This window comes from Ursus maritimus, unplaced genomic scaffold (assembly GCF_017311325.1).
Source record: "Ursus maritimus isolate PB19 unplaced genomic scaffold, ASM1731132v1 scaffold_28, whole genome shotgun sequence".
NCBI lineage: Eukaryota > Metazoa > Chordata > Mammalia > Carnivora > Ursidae > Ursus > Ursus maritimus.
This window is the reverse complement of record NW_024425341.1, coordinates 33,552,618-33,577,948: the sequence shown is the minus strand read 5'-3', so window position 1 is coordinate 33,577,948 and position 25,331 is coordinate 33,552,618. Positions and strand designations below refer to the sequence as shown.

General features: G+C 49.0%; 1 protein-coding gene across 3 annotated transcripts in view; it reads left to right on the top strand.

The window, feature by feature from the left end:
• Window positions 1-25,277, top strand: part of DCTD (dCMP deaminase) — a 26,613-nt gene extending 1,336 nt beyond the window's left edge. Inside the window, exons 1-6 of one of the 3 annotated variants that reach the window (XM_040643364.1) lie at window positions 871-973; window positions 2,529-2,643; window positions 3,031-3,166; window positions 21,127-21,243; window positions 22,589-22,685; window positions 23,994-25,277. In XM_040643364.1, the coding sequence (XP_040499298.1) occupies window positions 2,536-2,643; window positions 3,031-3,166; window positions 21,127-21,243; window positions 22,589-22,685; window positions 23,994-24,072 (537 nt within the window). In that variant the 5' untranslated portion in view covers window positions 871-973; window positions 2,529-2,535 and the 3' untranslated portion in view covers window positions 24,073-25,277. Of the gene's footprint in view, window positions 1-870; window positions 974-2,528; window positions 2,644-3,029; window positions 3,167-14,911; window positions 14,961-21,126; window positions 21,244-22,588; window positions 22,686-23,993 lie in introns of those variants that run through there. The other 2 variants (XM_040643365.1, XM_040643366.1) reach the window with 2 other exon arrangements.
• Window positions 25,278-25,331: the final 54 nt, after the last annotated feature.

The following is a 25,331-nucleotide window of genomic DNA, read 5'->3' as shown; positions in this document are numbered from 1 at the left end:
GCAGGCTTCCGCGCACAGCTCTGGCCCTTCCACGCCCTTTGGGTGGAAACTGAGCGGGCCATGCAAAGCGCAAATGCAAATGTAACTTCGAGACATCTGTGCCTCGAGGCATAGCGTCCCGCCGTACCCGCCCTACCAGTCCTGCGGGGAAACTGTCAAGCTCTACCCTCCACATTCCCCACGACACAGTGACACCGCAGGCCCGTTCCAGAGGCCAAAACCAGGCCTCCTTACTTCCTGCCCTTTTCAGTTTCACGGCACTAGACTCCTTCGGGTCGTCTTTTATTTACTAATACTATGGATTTACAGCGAGAGGTTTAAGTGGACGGTAGATGCCGGGGTGGGGGTTCGGTAAAAACAAACTCACCACCACCAAGCAAAACCACCCAACCCTCAGATTCGGAGATGTGAAAAATGCGACGATTATCAAGTCAGAGCCCCGGGAGCCCCCGCGAGCAGTCCTCCGTGGGGCCCAGGCTGGGGACCACGAGCGCGGGCAGAGGCTCGGGGAGCTCGGGGCGCAGGTCGGCGGGGCCGCCACCGTTGCGGGGCGATCACCGCGGGTCCCAGCCCCGCGGCCTCGGGGCGGTTTCAAGGGCATCCAGGAGCCGGCGCCGGTCAGGGTCAAATCCCAAACCATCCGCCTCAACACAAGGAGGCCGCCAGGCCCGGAGGAGTCTTTTGTGCGCGGGTCCTAAAGGTCTCCCGCCACACCGCCGGCCGAGCGCGCTGTGGGCCCGGGACAAAGAAGCGGAGGCGACCTTGCCCAGGACTTCCCCGCCTGGCGCGCGCCCGCCGGGGCCCCCTCCCCAGAGCGCGTGGCCGCCCGTCCGCAGTCACCTTCCGGCCCCGCCGCGGCCCCGCCTCTTCTCCCGACTTCCTTTCCCTGCGCGCGCGGCGGCGGGGCGGCGGCGGCGGCCTGCGAGCGTGGACCCGCAGCGGAGGACCAGCCGGGGGCCAGCCCTGCCGTGCGGTACGCGGCCTGCGCGCCACGCGGCGCCGCGCGAGCGCTGGGCGCGGGGGTGCGGGACGCCCGGCCGGTGGCGGGGCTCAGGGCTGGGAAGCCCGAGGTTCCCCCCCTCCCGGGGAAACCTCCCTCGGGGCCAACGATGGCGAGCCGGAGGGCCGGGTACTAGAGACTTGCTCCCTCCAGGAAACCGAGGGCGGGTGGGACTGGAGGCTGAGACTGGCAGGCACTTCCTGCGCCCACGTGGGGGCTCGGGGTGCCTGGTTTCGCCCGGCTCGGACTCCGGCAGGGGTGCGGGCGGAGGAGCGTGGGTTCTGTCCCGGCAGGGTACCAGATGTGTCCCCCTGGAGCAGCGTCCCTCTTGTTGCTGCAGCTGGGTTTCGGGTCTCCAGTGAGCGTTAAAGCGACGTTGGAGTAATACCTTCCTTTCCCTCTCTTCCCCTCCCACCTGCTGTTTCGTGGGCACTTAACTGGCACCCTGCAGCATGGATGCTAACCCTTGAGCCGGCGGTGAACCAGTGCAGTCCAGCATCGCTTGGTGTTAGGAGGGCTTATAGGCTTCTTAGAATTTGGGCAACACAGTCCGTGGATAATCATGGTTCCCAGTAGCGACTTTTTCCCTGCGTCCCCGTCTGAGGCACTGCCGCGCTGCCCGGTTTAAGCCAAGGGCTAGAGGCTGAAACCCAAGTGCTGGGAAAGTCACATCTCCCTTCCACCCAGATGCTCAAGAAGGCTCAGCGATACATACTCAGATCTTCTGTTGCCCTCCTCCGTCGTGCTGTTTAGTTTCCCTTGAAAGGACCCCAGCCCTTACTGGAAGTTTCAGGGGCTCCCCCTGTCCTAGAACAGCTCGAGCCTGCCTGTGAGAGAGTGAAGACCACGTTACTAAAACTTTGCCTCAGTAATAACAGCACTTGACACTTTTCATTGTTTCTCCTTTGATTCAGTACTCAGAGTTGATAACTTCTGTTTTCATCTGGGGAAGCTAAGGGGGAAAGGGACAGATTACCTCGTTAGTATCAGAGCTGGGACAGCTCCAGGGGAATTTGACTGGCATGGATAATAATCCGGTGTGATTTAGGGGAGTCTCTGTAAGATGGGATGTTACTACCTTTGTTAGGACTGAGGCTTGAGTGAGATGATGTGTATAACCCTTCACAGTGTCTGAAAGATAGTAGATGGTCAATGAATGTTCTCCTTTCTCCCTCCCTCCCTCTTGTGTTGGCTCTATTTCCTAAGGGAGGGAGGTGATGGACAAGACCAACTTGTGGGGCAGGCATTTGTAGGAAATTGAAAAAAATCCTATGAGCAAGCAGTACATAGATGTAGTATTTGGGAACGTGAAACTCTACGTGCCAAATCCAAACTGCTGGAATAGTAACATAAATTTAATTTTTTTCTTAAGGCCAGACACTCTCTGAGGTCCCACAATCTATGATTTCTGACAGATAAATGTAACTGAAATTGTCTGACTTTGCAGATCCAAAGTGGACATGTGGTTGCGTTGACCTGGAAAGCAGGTGTACCGAAGTGCTTTTCTCAACCACTCTTTTCCTTCTAGACCCAGCATGAGTGAAGTTCCCTGCAAAAAACGTGATGACTATTTGGAATGGCCCGAGTATTTCATGGCAGTGGCCTTCTTATCAGCACAGAGAAGCAAAGATCCAAATTCACAGGTAAGTGAGTTTCCTAGGAGAGCGTTGGACACTCACAGACACAGAGATACCTGGAAATGAACAAATCACAGCAGGAAGACCCTCAGTGGATGCTTGGCAACTTAAAGGCAGAGGAAGTCTGTCTTTTGTGCTTTATCCCTGGGGGCTTCCGTTTTTCACATGCCACTGTTCACAGCTTCTTGGACCCCCTCTGGAGTTAGGGAGTCTGCTTTCTCTGGCTTGGGAGCTGCCACAGAAAGCAGGCGAGGGGATAGAGGGCTCTTCACACACCACCGGAAGCCGCGTGCTCTCTTTGGGGCTCTGCAAGCTTCTGGTGTCGTGTACTGCCTGTCCAGGGGCAGACCAGCCATGTGAAGTCACCAAGCCTTTGGGCCCATTTCCCTGTAGGTTGGAGCCTGCATTGTGAATGCAGAAAACAAGATTGTTGGCATCGGGTATAACGGAANNNNGAACGGGTGCAGCGATGACCTATTGCCTTGGAGGAGGACGGCGGAGAGCAAGCTGGATACCAAATACCCTTACGGTAGGGCCTGATCTGTCTTTCCTTCTGCCTTAGTGGCTGAGCCTTGGTGGTGCTTAAGTAAGATAGCTGGTCAGAAAGTATCATCTCTGGACAAAAGAAAAATCCTTTAGACCTGCCTCAGATTCCTGCCCCTGACCTTTAATGGTTCAAAGAGAGTCTGTGAATGGAAAGCATCTTAGTGGTCGCACAGCCTGGTCCTGAGGTCCAGGGGTCCGCTGCCTGTGGTGGGCCTGCCGGGCTCTACAATCCCAGCGCATGGATGGCAGACTTCTCTGCCGAGGGCCCCAGCCCCTGGTGGGGTAGCGGGGGATGTGCCCGGTGACTCCAAGGATTGTTTCTTGGTTACCTGCAAGCAAAGCCAGCTAACCAAGGACTGGCCAGGGCTTTGCTCTGATGAGAAGCAGGGTTCATTCCGCCCCTCTGCCTACAGAGGACATCTCAAGCTCATCTCTGAGAAGTAGGAAATGACTGTGGGCTGTGATGTGGGAAACAAAGGCGGAAGAATTATGAAATTTCCTTACTATTTACAGCCCATTGGCAAGTCCTTGAAACAGGCAGAATGACATTCCTCTCGAGACTCAACTGCCTCAATGTTAATACTTTGCTAAGGGCAAAAGGCAATCTTAGCCTGAGCGCCCCCCTCCCCCCAGGATCCTGTAAGTCTACTTTAACGTATAAAAATTCCTTTGGAAACTTCCTTTATCTCTAAACCCCCCAGATACATGTTGGCAATCATCCCCCAAGCATATGGCCCACCCATATGCATCTGAAGGGTCTCACGACTAAGGGTTTTTTAGACGGTAATAAATGACATTTTCCCAACAATAGCTAGGCCGCTCAAGGTCCTGGAAACCTTGCTTCCAAAATTCCTTGGAGACTGATGCTATCCCTAACCCCTTCCCAACTTGAGGAAATATAATGGGCCATTTCTTGTGACCCCGGTGCAGCTCTTTCTGCCCACGGGTCCTGTCCCCTTTTTGCACCTTTTGGCACCAAAGACCTCTCAAGAATTCTTTCTTGGTCGTCGGCTTCGAACCCTAACACCTTTCCTAACATTAAGCTGGACATCAGAAAATGGATGGTTTGCTGTCTTCTTCCTGTTCCGGGGGCTCTGTATTCCCAGGGCAGACGGTAGTCGGACCACAAGCCAGATGTGTGGAACTGAAAACCGTTGGCCTGGCCAGCTCTGGTGTTCCTCTTTGAATTGGGAAAGGGTGCTTCTTAGAATTTGTTGACTATCTCAGCCCCAAGAAGCACCACTTTCAGAGATTGGGAGAGACAAGCCACAGCCTCGCTTTAACTTTAATTCCCTGGCGAAGATGCAGCTAACGCGATAGCGGAGGTGAATGGGGCTGCACAGGCTGGTCGCTGATTTTTCATAATGTGAGGACCTGTGTTTCTGTCTGGAAGTGAACCGTCCGCCTCTGTTGGGAGTAAACTAGATGAAGGCCATCCAAATGGGAAAGATTGGGCCTTCAGGAAACGAGAGTCAAGGAGTGATGTAAGACCTTTCTCCTTTGTTGATTCTTCCATGGTAGGCTGGCCTCTGGGGTTTTCTCAAGAAGAATTCCAAGTCTACACTTAGCCAAGAATTTCTATATTTTTACTAATGTTCCTGGACCTTAATCATGTTAAATAAGCCCCTTGAATTTCTTTTTAAATTGTTTCAGGGCATCCGTTCTGTTTTCCAGAGAAAAAGAAAGAATGTTCCCGGAGGTGGGGAAGGAACTGAGGAATGAGGGCAGGGTGGCCGTGGGGGGTTGCAAAGCACTCTGGGTTTTCCCGGAATGAAACAGAGTTCAGTGATTAGGGGAATTTAATGGTCAGTTAGTTCTTAAAACTCCCCCGCTGGCAGGAGCAGGAAGGACCAAGTCCCAGACAGGGGAAGGTGGAACGTCTTCTCAGCCTTGGCGCTGTAGCCGAGTGCGGCTCCTGAAATGAGGAACGTGCTAACGTACTTAGGAACTTTCTGTCATCCTGATTGTGATTCTGTAAGCTTTCCATGGTAAGGAGGAAGGGAAATGATCCGTTGTTCGTAGGTACCTGGCGAAGCTCATTTTTCACAGTACGGTTCAGTGTCCCACGTAGAAACCGCGAGAGTGAAAAGGCTGATGTGTTCCAGGTCCGCAGGGAGACGTAGGGCAGCCCGGTGTTATCTCACCCCGTCCACCGTGAGGCCTTCGTCCTCTTGCTGAATGGAGGAGTTTGTAGGTGTCAGTCTGTCGCGCGGAGGCTTCTCGTAAAAGATGCCAGGGGTCGGACCGGCGTAGAGGGGTCCTCCTTGGTTCCTTAGCGGCTGCCCTGGCGGGACCTGTGCCTTCCTCTTCGTCGCTGTCAGCCCCGGGCAGACCGTGGCAGTGACCGAGAGGCCAGAGGCTTTGCCGCTCATGGGCAACCCCTGACTTCTTGGGACTCCGAAACCTCTCCAGGAGCTGATCGTGTTTGTTGTTAGACACTGGCTTTGCCCAGCTTGGAGGCAATACCTTACAGAGCTCCTTTCCAAAGGAATTAAAAACAAAAAAAACCCATGTAGGCATTCGTCCAACTTCACTGAGATATATATATACATACACGGAGTAGTGCCGAGTTTCAGGACACCGGTCTGTGCATTACAGTACAAAAGTACTCTCCGTACGCTACCTCTGGGTTCTCAAAGCTCTTGCCCTTGCTTATCAATTATTCATCTTACGTGTGGCTGTGCTAGAATGTAGACCGTTTTCTTTCACAAGGGTAGGCTTGTACTTTGATGTACCGACAGTATTCAATGCTTTTTAAAAGGCATTTAGTGTTAGTACCATCATAATCCATGTAAAGATGGGCTTTAAGTCTAAATAAGGATGACTAGCTATCAACTGTACACTCAGACTTGTTTTTTCAAGGGATTTCGGGCCACAGAGAAATACATGTTTGCATAGCTTTGGATGTAATAGAAATGTTTGGTGATAATTGGCCAAAATGCAAGTTCTTTTTTTTTTTTTTTTTTTACTTCCATTTTAAGATTAAGTTAATTAGAAAAATCAGCTATAGTGTTTGGAATTGGGTTGGCTTAATTTTAACCCTTTCTTTCCTCCCTGACATTAATGGCAGCTGAGCTGCTGAGGAAGGACGGATGATGTGTTAATCCCTCTAAAGGAGCTTTGGGGATCGTCCAGACCAGCGATTTCTTTGTTCTTCTGAATATATGAGGACCCTCTTTTAAATGTCAGCAGCACTTGCAAGTCCCCTATATGATGCTAGTTAAACTCTTCCTATCTTTCTTTGAGGCATAATTGACATGTAACATTATATTAGATTTCAGGTGTACAGTGTAATGACTTGTTATTTGTATACATGGCAAAGTGATCACCATAAGAAGTGCAGTCAACGTCTATCACCTTACATCATTACGAAAAATTTTTCCATGTGCGATGAGAACTTTGAAGATCTGCTTTCCTAGCAACTTTCAAATATGCAATACAGCGTTCTTCACTGCAGTCACTGTGCTGTTGTCACATTCCCAAGGACTTACTGATTTTATACCTGGAAGTTTGTACCTTTTGACCCTGTTCCCTCATTTCATCCACTCCTGCCCCCCACCTCTGGCAACTACCAATCTGTTCTCTGCATCAGTGAGCTTTTTTTTTTTTTTTTTTTTTTTTTTTTAGATTCCAGACATATGTGAGATCATTAGCATCTTTTTTCTTTCCTTTCTTTTTTCTTTTTCTTTTTTTGTTTTTGAGAGAGAGAGACCCTGTGGCGGGGAGAGGGAGAGAGAGAATCTTAAGCGGGCTCCATGCCCGGCACGGAGCCCCACTCGAGGCTCGATCTCATGACACTGAGATCATGACCTGAGCCAAAATCAAGAGTCTGAGGCCTCACCGACTGAGCCACCCCAGGTGCCCCCACTAGCATCCTTTGAGTAAGACAATCCCTAGGTGACAAAAGGTACGTGGTAACGCTTTGCATGACTCTGAGCTTTATTAAACAGCATTTGTGTGTGTTTGGAGAAGGCGTACGATTCTCCCGCAGTCTATGGACCATGACTGGACTCCTTGCAGAGCCGTAGTAGTGCCTCAGAGTCTTGTGCCCACAGGGTCTAAGCCTGCCTGTTTCTTTTATGGATGGGAAAAGAAAGGCCCAGAAACATTAAGTATCCTTTGTAATGCCACGCAGGCAGGGAGACATCTCCTAACTCTGAGGTCAGTGCCCTCCACTACCCAGCTGTCTCTCTCGTGGGGCCCGGGGATTCGGCTCTTCTGAAAGATAGCTTAGGTCACAGCACGGTGGACCACCTGTTCTCTCCTTTGCACCATGCCCTTGAGCTCACAGAGGCTTAGGCGAAGTAACAGCCCGGAGCTCAGGGGCTCGCATGGTGGTGCCCTCACCTAGCATGAGGCAGAATGCACGGGGCTTGCTTTAGCACCTCTCCGAAGCGGAGCTTGGGAGCCGTGTTAAGTTTGGGTTTACCAACACCATATACAACTTAATTCTCCTTATTAATTCTGTAAGTTTAGAGTCGTTAGTCTTGATTGACACTTTGTGGAAAGGAGGGAAGCCAGAATACTTGTAACATAATAGGAAGATGGAGCTTTTTCCAGGCTGTGTCTCTGGAGAGGCATTTTTAAAGGGTGTTTTGGTTCTTCCAACCTTAGGATCAAAACTTCATGAAACTATTTGATTATAATGTAGTATTAATATGGAAAATGAAAATTCCGCCTGCCACAGAAACTGCTTTTTATCTCATTCTTTTCCTGAAAAATCCAAAAGATAGTATGATGTCAGTAACATTAAGTGGCAGGAAGAAGTCAGTGTTAAAAGTGACACTTTTTCACATGAGTGACAATTAAAAAACCGGGAAGCAGCAGATTGATCTAATTTAACCGTATGAAAAAGCTCTGGAAGATTTTTATTTTTAGGAGGGGGTGGTTGCTAAACCTGGGATGAAGTATTCAGCTGACATATTCAGTTCCTTTCTCTTTGTGAAACTCATTAGAATGAAGCACATTTAATCAAAATACCAATTTTATAAAATGGAGGTAAAAATACTCGTGGTAATTCAGATATCACACTTTCCTTGGGTTTCCATAAGGAATTTTGATGACATAGTTTACAGACCAGAGAGCCAGAGTGAAGTCAACATCCTTCATCTTGAGAGCCGTTGTTCAAAACTTCACGTTGTTTTAATCATGTTCCCTCCGCTCATCAAGCTCACCTGTGTTTTCTTGTCGTGCTGTGTCCTGTTGGTGAGGGATGGGTGGGTGACCATGCCTTTTTGCCTGGCCTCCTCTTCCATCCCAATCAGTCCAGAAGCCAGGATTGCTTTGCCTCCTGCCTCACACTTGTTCACCATGGAAGGACCTGGGTTCTGATGTCCCGAGAGGGGTTGGTAGCCACGCTCTGGATGCACCAGGCAGAAATGGGGATGTGGGACTCCTTCCAGGGTCAGTTCCTATTTCTGCAGGAGAACTCAAAAAGCGATATAATGCTTTCCAGTGCTGGAATTCATGAAGACCTTGTGCAGCCTGGCAGCTTCCAACAGCTTTGCCAGTGTGTGGTGGTGCTGCTTTAAATTTTACATTTAAATCTAATCTTTATTTTTTAGATTTAGCATATTGTTAAGCATGCATAGATGTCATTTTAGTGATTACTTAGCCATTTACCTTACCCCCTTGAACACTGACATTTTCCTGACTGCCACGCGTGTGATATATTTCTTTGGCATCCAAAAGGTTAGTCTTGAGAAACTAATTTATCAAAAAGTTAGGCGGCTGGTCCTTCTTAAGCTGTGACTTCTTCAAAACTTGTAAGAGCATCTTCGTAATTAAGATCAAATTTGTTCCTTCAGCCAGCTGAAGTTGAACGCCCTCCGGTTTTGTTAGGCAGATCCGTGGATTTGATGACTTGCCGTTTCTTTTGCTCCAGAATTCTAATTTCACTTGCAGATTCCCACCATCCCTCCCTGCTCGGCCTCCTAGCAGTGGTGGCCCTGACAGGGTGCCTAAGGAGGACCTTTTGTACGAAATAATGAATATAATCAATGGGAAACCTTTGAGCGAGTTTACCCTGGAAAGAAAGAAAGTCGATTATTTTTATGAATCAAGGGACACACTCAGGTTTCGTTGTGTTTAGACGAACGTGGAAATACAACAGCGTACGTGTGAGGCTCCCCCTGGAAATGAACCAGCTTAATTTCAGGGTATTTTGTGTTCAGATAGAACTGTTTAGAAATAGTCTTAAGAATAAATCACGATTTGGGGGGGGTTAATTTATTTGATTTTTATCTATGTATTTTATTATTTTATTTTCTTCTTCTTATTTTTTAAGTAACCTCTACGCCCAATGTGGGGCTCGAACTCAAGACCCCTAGATCAAGAGTCACATGCTCCAGCAACCTAGCCAGCCAGGCGCCCTTTTACTATGTATTTTAGTCTGTAGATTCAGGGTTAACTTTTTTTGTAGAGCTATAGAGTATTGTTTCACTAGGAATAGCTACAAAGCATCCATAGATAGTAACAAGTTCTGAGAAAAGCGTATGTAGGAAAACCCAAAATGCTCATCTGTGGGGATCCAGCCTACTCATAAAAATACACACATTTGTCTGTGTTTTAAAAAGGGCCAGTTTACTTCATGGAAATTTGTAATAAAACCTTAATTAAATAATCCAAGGGTAACAATCTCCAAATTAATGAACAGGAAGTGAACCGAAGTGTATCTCTGTGCTATCTCTCAAAATGAAAGGTTTGTTGAGAAACTTAATAGTGTCAATAAAATTTCAGGGTCACATTCAACCCATTTTAGGTTTTAAGTATGTGAGCACGTTAATTTTCTGAGTGCAAGTGGATATTCCCTGTGGTAAATAGAACTTTAATTTTTTAATGTCGGTAAGTCTTTGGCCTAGAACTTGGGGCTGCCACGCAGTGGGGGTGCACAGAGTAGCTGACAATGATGGGCTCCCTTCGTCTTTGTTCTGTTGATCTAGTCTAGATCTGTTGTTGCTGATTTGGGCTGAGCTGGTCTGAATTAATTTTATATATGTATCTCTCTCTCTCTCTCTCTCTCTCTATATATATATATATATATATATGTCTCTAACAAACATATTAGCTAAGAAAGCCTCCACCGTGCTTAAACATCAGTGACCAGATTCCAGAGGCAGAACCCCAGACAGGCTTCCGGAGCCTAGGGTCCAGGTGTGGTGTGTTTATATCCAGTGATTGCGGGCTTGTTAGCACGTAACTTGACATTTCCTTCTCAATATCTTTATGAAATAAATGATCACCGAGGAGTCCTTCAGTGCTAGAATTCTAAGGAAAAATTAATCAGTATAGCTTTGGTTTTTTTCGATTAGGGTGCCATTTCTCTGCTTACGGGCTGTGAAGGGGGTTCCAAAGCCATCCTGGGCGAAAGCTGCCGAGCTGTGAACAGCTGTTGGTGGCAGTGACACGGAGAGGATATGCATCAGTGTGTGTGGATGAATGAATAAGGAGAGAAGCAGGCTTTATGAGCTCCGTCCTTCCAGCCGTCGAAACCTACTCCAGTTCTAAGATGACTCCAAGTCGGACAGAGACAGAACGCACAGGCAGAAGGGAGCGGTCGAAGAGTTCAGGTTATCCCACAAACGTGGAGATTCGAAGACATTGGGTGAAAAGAGGTCAGAGGGTAGAAAAAGACCCCACGTTGAAGTCCAAGAAAATACCTGAGTAGAGGAGGCAGGTTTAGAACTCCATGACACAAGAGAGGATCCTAAGTCCAGATGGAGAGGAAGGACTTCAAAATCCTTTTGTGAATCAGTCAGTGTGACAACGTTTATTGAGACACGGGATCGGGAAATCCGTGATGAATGGAGAATATTGGTGAGAGCAAGGGAGTTAGAACGTGAGGGCTCGCACGCTCTTCCTNNNNTCACGCTCTCTGGAGGGTCGGTCCTAGCCAATTAGCAGAGGTGTAAATTTTATCTCTGTGCTTCTTCCAAATGATAGATGCCATAGTAAATTTAAAATATTGAATATGATAACTGAGCATGAATTTTTTAATTCTGCAATTAAAAGACTTTGTTCAAAATGCCATCAATTTTGAGTTTAGGTGAAAAAGGGAAGCAGAATTCCTCACTGTCGTCTTCCTTGTGCAAGTGAGTTACAACTCTTTAGGAATTGGAACAAATACTCATGAGTCACCTCTTCTTTTATGAATAATGAGTTGCCTGTTGGTGACAGGGGAGTTCTCGAGTCACTTGCTTCCTTTTTAAAAATCATGACTGTATTTTCTATCACAATACATTTTTCAGGGGACGTTCACCTGTGGTCGTTCATCACTCAGCATGTCCCATGCCAGGCACTCTGCAGTAGTAAATAAAACGTACAGGGTCTGTGTTTTCAGGGACTTTGCAGACTCACAGTGATGGAGGGAGACGGGAATGAAATAAACAGATGTTGTTGAATATTCCTTTCTGAGGAAGTGACTTTTAGGCTGAGAGCTGAAGGATTTGATGGGTTCCCAGAGGTCAAGATGGGCTAAGTCAGTGTTTGGGGATGGGAAGGACATTCCTTGCTGAGAGAGTGCTTGGTGAAAGCCTGGGGCAGGAAGGCGCTTGGAGCATTATGTGGGAGGGAAAGAATTTGGCCTGGGCTTTGCAGTGAAGGTCAAGGTGGGTGAAGGTCAAGGTCGGAGTCACCAGATGAGGTTTGGGGCCATGGGATAAGGAGTTTGGATTTACGAGATTAAGTTGGTGTGTGGGGGACGTGGGGATGGTTCGGGGCAAGAGCGGAAACAAGGATGCCAGCCCTGAAGTGACTGTGGCACGTGTGTCTCTCCGGGGACAAGTGGGGTGTCGGAGACAGAGAGGAACAGATGAATCTGGTGTATTTTGGAGGCAGTGTCAAGAGGGCTGGGTGATGGGGGCTCCTAGAGGGAGACTGATTGCCCCAGGCAGTTCCAGCCTGAGCACCTCGGTTTGGGGGAAGATGTGGACCCTGAAGTTTGAGGTGTCTGTGAAATCTCCCTGTAGAATGTCACATAGTCAGTTGGGTATGTGCGTGGGGACGGAGGTCTAGGCTGGAGACATCAGTGTGGGCATGTCTGGCATTCGGGTGACATTATGCCGTGGAAGCGGGTGAGGGGATGTAGGGAGAGGGTGCAAGGCTGGACCCTGGGCCGATCTCTGAGATCGGCCAGGCTTAGAGGTTGGGTGGAGCAGGTCGGGAAGGAGTGTGCCCTTGGGGACCTCGGAGTGCACCCTCGGGGACCTCGGAGTGCACTCTGCGAAGGAGCAGGAGCCGGCGGCCCCAGGGAAGGCTGCCAAGAGGTTTGAGTGGAGTAACAAATGTCCTCGGTGTTTCCCGACCTGGAGGTCATTACTGACGCTACCACGAGCAGCTGCGATGGAGTGGTGGCCTTGGAAGGCCAGCGGAGAGCCAGCTGAAGGAGGAACAGCAGTGAGGGGATGGGGACAGCGTGGAGAGGTGGCTTCGGGCTGTATGTGAAGACAGCAAGAGTAGGATTTCTATGTCTGCTCGAGACTGATGAATCCAGAAAGGGGAAAAAGAGGAGGGTCTGAGGGGATGGCCTCGCAGCACGTTCATTAGTGGTAGAAGAGGGCCGCTGGGTGGAGGGTGGGGGCAGCCGGCTGGGCTGCCGATGCGGAGGTCTGCGCAGTGGGGGGGGGGGAGGGGGGCAGGGGAGCCACTGCAGCCTCTGAGTGGAGGATGAGGTCAGGTTGCAGGCGCAGGGAGGGAGGAGGAGCGCGAGCGGGCTCAGGCCCGGGGGAGACAGGGAGGAGAGGGCCGTGCCGGGTGGAGAAGGCCTGCCGGAGTCCTGTCCTAGAAAAGTAGGGCAGGGCCACTGGCTCCTGTCTCATCTCCGAAGCCTGAGTTGGGCCGGGTAAACCCCATTTTCTGCACGAGGAAACGGGATCAGTGAGTTGCCTGAGGCGGGCCTTGCAGAGCTGGAATTAATTAGAGCACACACATCCTGACTCCTCGTCCAGTGCTCACTGCTCAGTCCCAGTTTACCCTTTGAAAGCTATTAACACGAGAGGGAGCTTGGAATCTTTACTGTGTGTATTTGCATTACAAAGCTGTCAAGCCGCGATTCGTGTTCTGTTTCTATTCATGTTTCTTGAGTACATTTTAGGCATCAAACATGTATTTCACGTGAACAGTAGGAAGGGAGTTGGGCATGGCTTCCCCATCGAGGAAATGCAGCATTTCCACACCCTCCTCCCTCTGACCTGATTGTGTGCCCTTAGCACATAGGGAAGCCATGTAATTAGAGTTCTGGGGGCTTTATTGTCAATAATGGAAACACCACAGTCAGAAATCTCTTTAGCCCTAAGCACTACCACTGGGGCTAAGTGGCTCCCCTGGGTGCCATGAGTTGCTGCCAGCAGGCTTCGCAAGAGGCAGTGAGGAATGGGGCAGGGGATGGGGACCAGGGTAAGAGGGAGAGAAAAAGAAATGGCTGCTCTCCCATCTCCGAGCCCGGGGCTGCTGGGTCTCAGGTGGGCAGCCCGGGCAGGAGAGCTTGGGGATCACGAGCATTCACCAGGTTGCCACTCTGTGCCGTGCTCTTCACGGACCTTAGTCACCAAAATGGATTTTTTTCTTTCCATTTCACAGGCTGGGAGAGTGAGGCTCCACAAGGGGGAGTAAGGCCTAGAATTAGCGGGTGGAGGAGGCAGGGCCTATGAGGAGTGGCCGAGGGGACACGCAGGGAGGCAGCGAGGGCCAGGCAGAGCCATCAGCTGGCACAGGACCCGGGTGCCTTTCGCCTAGCCCCAGGGCACGTTGGAGGAGTGGAGGTGGGAGGTTCCCCCCCATCCCCCCAGGTGGGGCGCCCTGGGATTTGGTGCTTCGCCCGGAGCCTGGAGGATTTGGCTGCCTTCTGAGTCAGTGACCCATCTCCGTCTTCCCGGCCCGGCCAGAATGCCTTTCTGCTGTCATTTTCTTCTGCTAGAGACCTCCTCTCTGGGCGCGGGGCGGGAACGGAACAGATTCCAGGCATTTTCCAGGTGTGGGGCTGGCTTCCTCTGTCTTAACTCTGTTACCTGTTTTTATTTTCACTTAGCGCTGTCATAATCACATCTCTCTGCTGGAATTGTGTGTCCCTCAAAGCCAGAAGGTTGTGAGGCCCGGTTACTTCCATGTTCCAGATGGAAAGACCACTAAGTGCATGGGGTGGGCCAGGGAGCAGTGGTGTATGGTTCTGAGCACGGGGCGTGGTAGGTGAGGCAGAAGTGCGCCATGGCACCTGTCACCCTTCACCTGTCAGCCCGTTTCCTGCCTCTTCCCACTACTGGCCTTCTTCGGTGCCCCTTCCCTGGTACTTGTAGGCTTTTGCTCAGAGCTCAGGCATCTCCCACCTGGTGGGGCCTGAGCTGCTCAAGGCCTGGGCTCACTTGCTCCCGCAGCCCTGGGGCCCAGCCTTGTGAGCCCGCCACCTGCGACCAGAACTCATCACTACCCGTCTTCGGGAAATGCCTACAGTTTAGAACTGTGTCCTCTCCCTGCTGCCGCCCAGTACAGAGGGACGCTCCTCTGGCTGGGGGTGGCAGAGCTCTGTTCTAGAAGCCCCAAGAGTGAGATATGCTTTGGAGCACGCCAGGAAGGGTCAGAGAGGAAGACTACGGGCAGGGGGGCCTTGGGGTGTTGGGGAGCAGAGGCTGCGCGTGGTCGACATGGTCCACGGGCCCGTGTGGCTGGGGTTGTCTTCAGGACGCGATGCAACTGCTGTTTCCAAGTTGTTTGTCCTTCCTCCCTCCCCCACCCTTAGCTCAAATCCTTGGAAAACTCTGATCCTGAGTCTGGATGCTGCTTTACAGGTATGGAAACTTCACCAAGGGGAGATTTGAACTTTGACCTTCCCCGGGGGCTAAATTCTAGCGATGTTTGTTTTGGATTTCGGAGTAGCCGGAACAGTGAACAGTGGTCACATTTGGGGTGGTACTCCAGGGGTGTGGTAGGTGGGCGGGGGCGGGGGGTTAAATGTCAAGGCTACGGTGTTATTAAATTATTGACTTGAAGGATAGGTACTTTGGAGGCCGGCAGTGATGTATGAGGCCCTGTCAGGATATCTTTCAATAATTAAGAAATAAGTAGTTGAAATTCCATTTTAGCTCCAGAAGCCCCCGTTCCCTAAATGGATCTGTTAGAGGAGCAAGTACATGCCCCGCCCTCAGTGGACTTTTCAAGTCTGTGGGGCTTCGAGCACAGGAAAGCGGGTGCCTGAGCCCCGACAGAGAGACGCACTGGGGGTGCAGTGACTCTGACAGCTAGAGGACCCCTGAAATAAAAGCACTTAGATCCCTATTTCAAGAGGTAATGATAAAAAGAAGTGGAATATCTTGTAAAAATTAACACAGAGTTATTTTTAAAAATGCACAGGGTCAACTTTGAACTCGGGTACCCCATGTCATGTCAGTTATTAACTGCAGGGTGAAACCTCCCACCTTTTCATTCTGGAAGGCCATGAGCAGATGCTTCTTGGTCCTTGAGTGCTGTCCTGTCCCTCTGGCTTGTCAGTGAGTGAACTGTCTGTGCTTTTCACATGGGTGCCCACACAGCCCGAGATCCTTCGAGGTCAGGGGCCGAGGCGCATGTCCCCGGAGACTTGCTGAGGAGTCTTGACTTCCCCAGAGACAGTCCAGCCTGGAGAGTGTTGGCAGAGAGCGGTGCAGGAACTGGCCGGGGCAACAGGTGCTCTAAGTGTGACCCTCTCAGCCGCCCCTCACGGAGCTGCCACGCCAGCTGCCCCCCATTTCAGGGCCCCCTTGGCAGAACACCCCTCAGGCCTGAGAAAGTCATTTTCTTCAGGTAAAATTCTGTACCACAAAAAATGGGGGAGTTTTAACCAACCCAGAGAGTTTCTTTAACCAGAAGAGAAGCTTAGTTTTCCTGACTCCAAATTTTGTCAGGCCCGGTATTTCCCATCCCGGCCCAGCAGCACACAGGAGGTGAGGGCAGAGCCACGCCATTACCACTCGATTATTTGTGCCGCAGTTGGCCTTTGTTTAGCATTATTTGGGTTTCGTTTTTTTTTAAGAAAAGCCTGTTTAAGTAACCTTAATAATAGTACTATCTAAAATAGATGCTGTCTTAGTCTTGTATCAAATGAGACGAAAGTCAAATCCATAAATGTCGAATCTCTTAAATCTAGCCAGGATGGAATATATCCTGTTAATTTGTCAAACTTCGGGAGAACCGCCTACCTGAGACAGTAAGGATTAATCAAGCCCTAGTAAGAGGGAATTTGAAATAACAGTTTTCTAATTATACGATCTCTTCTCAATGGTCCAAGGTTAATGCAGTTCTGAATTCTGACAGTTAGTAATAGAAAAGAAAAAAAAAAAAAGACCAAAGCATATGAAGTGTCTTATAATTACCTGAAGCAGAGGTTCTCCTTCTGGCAATCAAGAACTTTATAAGCACTGATCTGATATTTTCAGCATTTGATTCTTTTCCTTTTAAACAGTGGTGAGGATAATTGAAAGGTTTGGTGTCACTCTTGGCACTTATCAAACAGAACTTGTAGTATTTGGAGATTTCTTTTGCTTATTGCTTAGTCGTAGATGCAGAATTCTGGGGAGGTGCTTGGCAGATCTGTCCTTTTGGGGGACAATTTAGCTATCCTATGAATACTTCCTGGGGACTGTATGTTTGGGATACCCGGTCCTGTTCCTACTACAAGTGTAAAAGCTGCCCACCTGTCAAGGTCAGGAACAGAACCACTCCTCGTTGGTTGGTTTTTGCTCTCACATATTGGTAGCTCTTGTAATTCTTGCCGGGCGACACCATAAAAATGCTAGCACTAGAAAAAGATACACTTATTCCTTCACGTCTTGCTGTCAGATATCTATGGAGTATTTATCATAGTGAGAAAAGTCACAGAGAAGCCTGAGACCATCCAAAGCAAAGGCCCGAGGAGAAGATAGGACACTGGGTTTTACTAAATCATTCTGCTCTCTGAGAATCTACAAATGCATGAATACTTGGTGGCTACAGGAGAAAAATGGAAGAGGAGGATGGAACCTGGGAAGATGCCCCGAAAGGCGAGAAAAAGAAAAGGACCCACAGAAAAGTAGGGGACTCCACAGGGTCTGGTGCCTGAGGGGGTTTCGGGGGAGAGCTGTCATTAATTGAGGGCCTGGCAGCAGGCGAATCCAGAGACTGCAACCAGAGAGGCACTGGGGTTGGGTGAAGGTAAGGCCATGCAGGGGGGTATGTGGGAGCTGGCTAGTACCAGCTCACCTGAGCAGACCCTGCATTTCTCTTCCCAATTCTCGGTCATGCCGGGACCCTGAAATTGGCCATGTGGGAGTAGCCACACCACTGAGATCAGCAGATTCTACAAATCAGGGCCTCTTTTTCCCCCCGGTGGTTGTAAATATTAATAACATTATTACAGAAATCAACAGGTTGCCATAGTTACATACTTTCTTAAAAAAGATTTATTTATTTATTTATTTATTTTGAGAGAGAGAGAGGGAGAGAGAGCACGCACGCAGGGAGGGGCAGAGGGAGAAGGAGAGGGTGTCTTAAGCAGACCCCATGCTGAGCGTGAGCCCAACACGGGGCTGGATCCCACGACCCTGAGATCATGACCTGAGCCAAAACCAAGAGTCGGAGGCTTAACCAACTGAGCCACCCAGGCGCCCCCATAGTTACACACTTTTTACATGGCATTTACATGGCAACCCGGCAAACATAGTTCACACCTGAAACACACACACACCTCAGACAGTGTTTAAGAACGGGACTTAACCTTTGCCATGTGGGACGCATTCCGATCTCTTCTGTTTTCATCCATTTCATTAAAAAGGGACAAAAGCTGTTTGTAACTCACTGAACTGATTTCTTGACCTGCAGTTTGAAAAGTATTGGTTTAGCGAAATCTAGAGGTTGTATCTGCGTGATGAAGTCAAGAGATGATTATTTAAAAAATAAGTTAGTCTTGCAGTTGTAGGCAGGACAATTTCATCTCGAAAGGAAGAAGAAAAGAGATCTGAAATGCTCACAAGACGGCCTCTGAGAGTGGAGACCAGGGACACGCAGAATGAAGAGAACTTGAGTCAGGAGGAGCTCGTGCCTCCAGGGGGGCTGGGCCAAGGCTGCCTCTTGCCCTTGGCCGTAGGAGAGAAGGCTCATGATTTGCTGTTAAGAGCCTGTCTTAGGGGCGCCTGGGTGGCTCAGACCTTAAGCGTCTGCCTTTGGCTTAGGGCGTGATCCCGGCGTTCTGGGATCGAGCCCCACATCAGACTCCTCTGCTGGGAGCCTGCTTCTTCCTCTCCCACTCCCCCTGCTTGTGTTCCCTCTCTCGCTGGCTGTCTCTCTCTCTGTCAAATAAATAAATAAAATATTTATTGTCTTGGAGAAGATCCACTGTTCTAGAGGAAGGAGGGAGGAAACTGGACACACAATAGGAAAAAGCTAGAAATTAGATTATTTGGTATTTCAAAACTCACTTTTATGTAGTTAGCTGGAAATGGGCTTTCTCAGAGTCTCTTCTTCCCGCCCACCCGAAGGACAGGCCTTGTTGAGGGTCACAAGGCTTCAAGCGGCAACTGGGCCTTGAATACACTATTTGTTAATTAATTGAATTTAAATAAAAAAATTAAGATCAAAAGGAAAAACTTAAAACTTAAAAAAAAGTAGAGTCTCCTGTGTGCCCGACACTCAGTTGTTCATACAGCCCAGTAGACCTCATGTTTCTAAAAAGAAGCTTTGTATTTTTCTTCTTGTGATTTTGTAGCTAAGAGAAAGGAATTCTGTTGATGACCCCAGGTATTACTTCTATCAACCACCCTTTATACAGAGATGTGGGATGCAGCCCAAGAGAATCTGTTTCACGTGGTAGTTTTCATTAATGAATCCAGACCATACAATATTCAATTTTATCCCAGACTGCCTCAGATGAATCAGAGGAAGACAGTTGCAGTCAATGTGACCGTTTTTTTGGAGATTCAAAAGAGAAGACGGTATTAACCGTGTCTCTGAACAGACTCAGGTCTGTAGTTCTGAAGATTAATGCCAACACTATCCAAAAATATTTATTAGATGAGAAAGCATCTTCTTGATATTTGAATTTAAGAGGACTTTCTGTATCCTCCGTGTCACCATCAGTAATTGGAATCTGCGTCTCCTCCTTTATTCATTCAGTAAATATTTTAACACCCATTCTGTTCATGGCACGCATTAGACTGGGGGCGGGGGGAGTTACAAAGAACCTGGAAGACCGGTCTCTGCCCTCAAGGGGGAAATAAAAGAAACAATTACATCTAATTGTTTTTAATACCAAGCTTGGGAACATCTTGGTCACTAGGGAAGTAGACAGGGCTGAAGGGGCCTCTGTGAGGCCAACATCCTCAAGGCCACTGAGCCAGGGAGCCTTTCTTCTCTCTTTCCTGTCGTCCCCGGGAGAGTGGCACAGGTCCCTCTGTGGCCTGCCAGCAGGGATTATTCTCTGATGGGCTGTGATCTTAATAAAGGGTCATTGACTAAGTGAGTACGTCAGGGCTAAAATGCCCAAGAGCTATGAGTTTAGGCTACTCTTCCTTAAGGTTTCCATGCTTCCAGAAGAAGGTGTTCAGTGCAGAAGGTTGGTGAGTTGGAGAGGGTAGGGGCGGGGGTCCCCTCGAGGGCCCCCATGTGCATAATTCCGGCAGTTTTGTATGATTTGGACCATGGCCAGATTGTCATTAATTTGTTCCACAAACATTTCCTTTAGCACTCGTGTGCTCAGTGTGTGTTAGGTCTCCTAGGAGCTACCAGAGGATTCCGCAACGCTGTGTTTCTGTGATGCATCTGCACGTTAGAAGCAGGGGGGAATCTCTTAATCCCAGGCCACACCCCAGATGAGTGCAGACAGGTTTGCAAATCACTGCCCCATGGACATGACACTAGAGTTTCAGCAGCGCGCCCAGAAACTCAAGTAACAGCATAAGAGAGCAATAGGGGGACCTCCCGGCGCAGGTAGGGGAGTCTAAACTCCATCCGAGCTGTGAGGAGTGTTTCCTTGAGAGGAGGCGCGCCCTGGTAGGTTCGGTGGTGCGACACCTGCCCAACGCCTGGGGAGACGGCTGGGCTTACAGGTTGCAGGAGAGGAGAAGAGGGTGCCCCCTTTAACTCGGAATCCAGGCAGGTCTGCGAATGACCTCGCAGCACTCTTCGGGGATCCGTGGTGGAATGGGCCGTGACAGCAAGAACTTGACTTTTCATTAAGCGGACGAAGGTTTTTCTTAACGTAAGATAACCACTGGTTACCTGCCAACAGCCTTCGCATGCGGGCCGAGAGCCGAGAGGCGAAGGAAATCCCTCGGGATGGAAGTGCCCAGCGTCACTTCTTGATTCCCTTGCTCTTCAACGGCACCCTGCCCTCTTAGCGGTCACAGCAAATATCCCTGCGTGTGCATATCAGCACACAAATGAGCCATTTTATGCGCTCGGTCCCATACCCCAGGGTCTCGTGGAGCCATGAGCTCTTGCTGTGCTTAGGGTGGGTGAGGATACTTGACCTTGGCCTCTCCTGGCTGCTCGAGGTGCTTACAGACCGCAGACTGCCACAGCGAACGGTTTTGCGGCTACTCGCCAACCTGTCAGACCACATGGCCCTCGTTTGGTGTTCTCGGGACTTCCCGTTTCTCATCAGTGTTTAAGAAATCGAGTCTGTTGGGGCGCCTGGGTGGCTCAGTCGTTAAGCGTCTGCCTTCAGCTCAGGGCGTGATCCCAGCGTTCTGGGATCGAGCCCCACATCAGGCTCCTCCGCTATGAGCCTGCTTCTTCCTCTCCCACTCCCCCTGCTGTGTTCCCTCTCTCGCTGGCTGTCTCTATCTCTCTGTCAAATAAATAAATAAAATCTTAAAAAAAAAAAAAAGAAATTGAGTCTATTATGTATGTTTTTTCAGAGGGGCGAGTGCAATGCTTTAGCAGCGTTGGTAAATTCCTTGTGAGTGGCGATGTAAGTCTTTCTTTCCTTCTCTTTCGAACCCACAGTGTGCCATGCCGAGCTGAACGCCATCATGAACAAAAACTCAGCCGACGTGAAAGGCTGCACCATGTATGTCGCCTTGTTCCCGTGTAATGAATGTGCGAAGCTCATCATCCAGGCCGGTAGGAGCCGGGCCCGTTCCGTGGGTCACATTTGCGTTGCTGCCTGCCCGTCAGCAGCTCAGCGCACAAGTGCTTGATCTGAAACTGCTGTTGTTTCCATCTACAGTAATCGCACTATCAGCTTTGCAAGATATGTCCTGTTTTGTTTTTTGAACGGTGCCAGGTATTCGAAGACTAATTGCATCCTCTGTGATTCTTAGCATGTTTTTAATTTAGTTCGCAACTTCTTAAACTGCAAGCTGCCAACAAACAGCCCAGGCATTGCATATAATTACTGCCAATTTACTGTTCTCTGACATGTCGTGCACAGATTCGGGGGAGGGAGAGAAACGAACTTCTGTCAGAAGCAAGGTCAGCTGGGAGTCTCTCTATGAAATTTTAATTTGTATTAATATATGGTAGATGTTTTAGGACCTAAACATATCTTTGCATATAAATGTCATCAGACTCAAATGGTACCGCTGTAAGTTTTCCTTACATTACAGTTACCATAAATCTGCACCATTGTATTCTGAATATTTCACCTTTTTCATACTGTCACATCTGAGATTCAGCTACACTTTGTCTCCATAAAACTCTCAGCTTGAGATTTAAAGACTTATCATGTCAGCCAGATGTGTGGTTTAAAGGGGCTGTTTATCATGAGCCCATGGGTCTCTGAGGAGAAGAGGTCCGGGGGTATCGGAATCAGAGGCCGGCCCCTGGTAAAGAATGTCGTGGGCTCCCACCCTGGCGGTGCGTGACCCCCCGGCAGGGTCAGCCATTGCGTAGCCCCTTCGGAGGCTGGTGGAGGAGCAGGGCTGTCTCAAGTGCCCCCCAGACTCTTGGCCCTCCCGTCAGCACCGCCCTGGGGGACAGGGAAAGAAAACGGATCTGCTCTCAGTGGGGTGGGCTGGAATCAGTTCTTGGGGCCGGAATCAGTTCTTGGAGCCATTTTCGGAAGCATGGTGGCACTTACGTCGGATTTTTGCCAGCGCTTTCCACTTCTCCCGCCCCCATCAGCCTCTTGTGTTAAGACCAGTTTCCTTGTGAATAAAGAAATTTGATTGCCTGCAGTAAAGAAAATTTGTTAATCGGATCAAGGCTTGACTACTTGACATGTTTTCACTTTGCATTTGTTAAAAAAAAATCCATAAAGACTGGAGGGCATATTAAATATAATCCATCGTCTGCTGTATTGGAACGCGGCAGAAATGTAATTTCAGTCCGTGGACATTGTGGGCGAGCACGCTGGGGAAAAGTGATTCATCACGGACACCGCGGGGCTCCGTCGGGCCCTGCGCGTCTGCCGCAGTAGCTGTGCGTGTATACACTAATGGGGCTCCTTCTCTCGTTGCCTTTGAAGGGATAAAAGAAGTTATTTTCATATCTGATAAATACCACGATAGTGATGAGATGACGGCCGCGAGGCGCCTGTTTGATATGGCTGGGGTGGCCTTCAGGTAAGCGGGAAGAGCTTGGGGAGAAGGTCGTGGGAGGCTGAATGAAGACACCTGTTTGACCTTGGCTGACGTTTAATTTCTGCTTGTGATCCTGACTCCACACTTGGAAGCGTCTTTTTAAATGCGATGCACTGAGGATCTCAAGGTGATGGTGGGGGTGTGTTTTTAACAGCAGTGACAGAAGTAGCTGAAGTCAGTCTTGACCGATGATACTGCACTTAAGTGTTGGTAGCTTTCCGGGGCTTGGACTACATTACTCTGGTGGCGAGAAACGGTAAAATTCCCAAGTTTTGTAATACGGACATTAAACCTTTGTAAATTTTGCAAATATAACCACTCTGGCATCGAAAATTTAGGATGAAAGTAACCTGCTGGGTTGAAACACCAGGAATTCTTTTGACAGCAACATTTTAAATTGAGATTTGAAGTCGTTTCGACTTTTATGGTTATCTTTGCGAGGCAAAGATTGGGGGTATGTTCCACGTGCAGGTAAGTTCAAGCGTCTCGATTCATGGTGGAAACTTCTTTGGGGACTGAAAGCTTTCAAAGCAGTTCCTTTACAGCATTTGTGGTCAGCAGTGAGGTTCTGTAATTAGGAACTTACCTCCCCCTTGTGCTCCCCAGTGGGGACAGAGGTTATACGTAATGAAATGAATCTCTTGAACTGTTGAGCCTTATGAGACTTTAAATCCAGGTTATTTACATAATAATAATAATTAGATATTAACCGTTTAACGATTAGTCCCCAAATATTTTCCTTCGAACTGCTGCAGAAGGTACACTAATGAGTAAAAATATACGGTGGGTTTATTTTACATCTGCATTTTTAGAACGTGACTTTAAAAATGACTCCTCACTAAAGCTAGTTGTTTTGTTTTATTTTGTTTTTTGCTTTGTGTACAAGAGGCAAAAGAAAATTTACTCTTTTTTGCTTTCGAGCGATTCCAAGTTGGCTGCAGAAATTTCCTAGGAAGGAAGATAAATCTGTTGGGAAAACTAGTAATCGGGTGTCATGTTGTGCGGCTAACTTGTTAGAAATCTTTTGACTCCCTGATAATTCATGAACTCAGCTAGCTGGAGAACAGACAGACCGAGCCACCCCGTGCATCTTGTTTCCATCTTAGTCTTTTCTGCTTCGTGTTCCTCTCGGTGTGGTGCACTGTAATTGGCTCCTATAGAGAGACGATATCAAGCGAATCCCGGGAAATTTTTTCCTCCCCACAGAAAATGTAGGTTAAGCCAAAGTAAACAAATGGCTTTAACTACTCGCTGGATAATATCTTGATATATTTTGTTTCTTATGTTTAGGAAATTCACACCAAAGTGCAGCAAGATTGTCATTGACTTTGATTCAATTAACAGCAAACCGAGCCAGAAGCTTCAGTGAGTCACATCTCATTAAATCTCCAGAAGATTGGGATTATCCTCTTCTAAGAAGCTGCTAGCGCCTTTCATCTTGAAGTTACACATAACTTTTTAATAGCCAGGACAGCAAGAGGAGACATCTGAAGACTGGAAAGCCTCAAATCTTCCCGACTGTCTCTCTTGTCACACGGAATCTGCATCTGTTTAAACTATTGATTTAGGGTTTAAAATCGAGGAGCCTATAGATGGCCTGTCGTGCAGGGCTGGCGTGGGGGGCCTCCCCCTTTGTCTCCTGGTTTGCGGGGATGCTGGACAGCTGCTCCTCACTGCCACGGGTGCTGGAAGGCCAAATAACTAATTGTTGTTGTGTGCCTGGCAGAAGGAACAGACACACTGACTCAAACATCTGGCCCAAATGAAGCATAACGTGTAGCGCCCTTGGGGAAAGAAAAAAATAGGGCCCCCATGACAGGAGCTAATGCAGATGTACTGGCTTTAGGGCATCGAGGGAGATGGCCACCCACCCACCCCAAAATCCTAGACAGGATGGCACAGCTGTCCTGAGGAATCATGAGCACAGCTCAGCCCGGGGCACCTCCTCGGCTTCTGCTGTCCTGCTGCCCACGGGTTTGGGGCATTCTGTCTCCGGGGTGGGGACCCCTGCAGGTTCGTGTCCCATGCGGAGCTCTTATGTTACTCTCTCTGAAAAACGAGTTGTTCCCAGAGGAGACAGCCTGTCCCCTCGGCGCCCCCAAGAGCACGGCTGCCGGGGCGGCAGGGTCGTGTGGGCAGAGGTGGCCCGCGCACCTGCGTCCTCTGCCACGTGGAAGAGTCACTGCTCCTCCGCGCGCCAACACATTCATGTCCGAGGCTGCGCTACGACCGGGGGTCCATTGATTCCCACCCTGTAAGTGAAACGTGAGGGAATTCAGCTGCCTCGGGCTGGTTTATTCCAGATCTACTGGTAACGGGAGCTCACCTTCCCAATTGCTGCGGCTCAGGGATGCGGCTGGGTGCGCCTCGTCTTTAATCTCCTTTAATTTTTATTAAACATGCTCAGTAGCTTTGTTGAGAAAATGGGTTCTTTATCCTAAAGATTATTACCGTTCTGAAGTGCTCTTATGTTTTCATGGGTTTTATTTTGTCTCTGAGGTTTTGTACTCCGTATTCTAGGGCGTTTTGTAATTTGGCTCCTCACCAATATTATTAAAATCTTATTAAAATCTACCACACGAAGTATGTTCGTTTTTGTATTTTCATCGTATGCTTAACTCTCCGTTT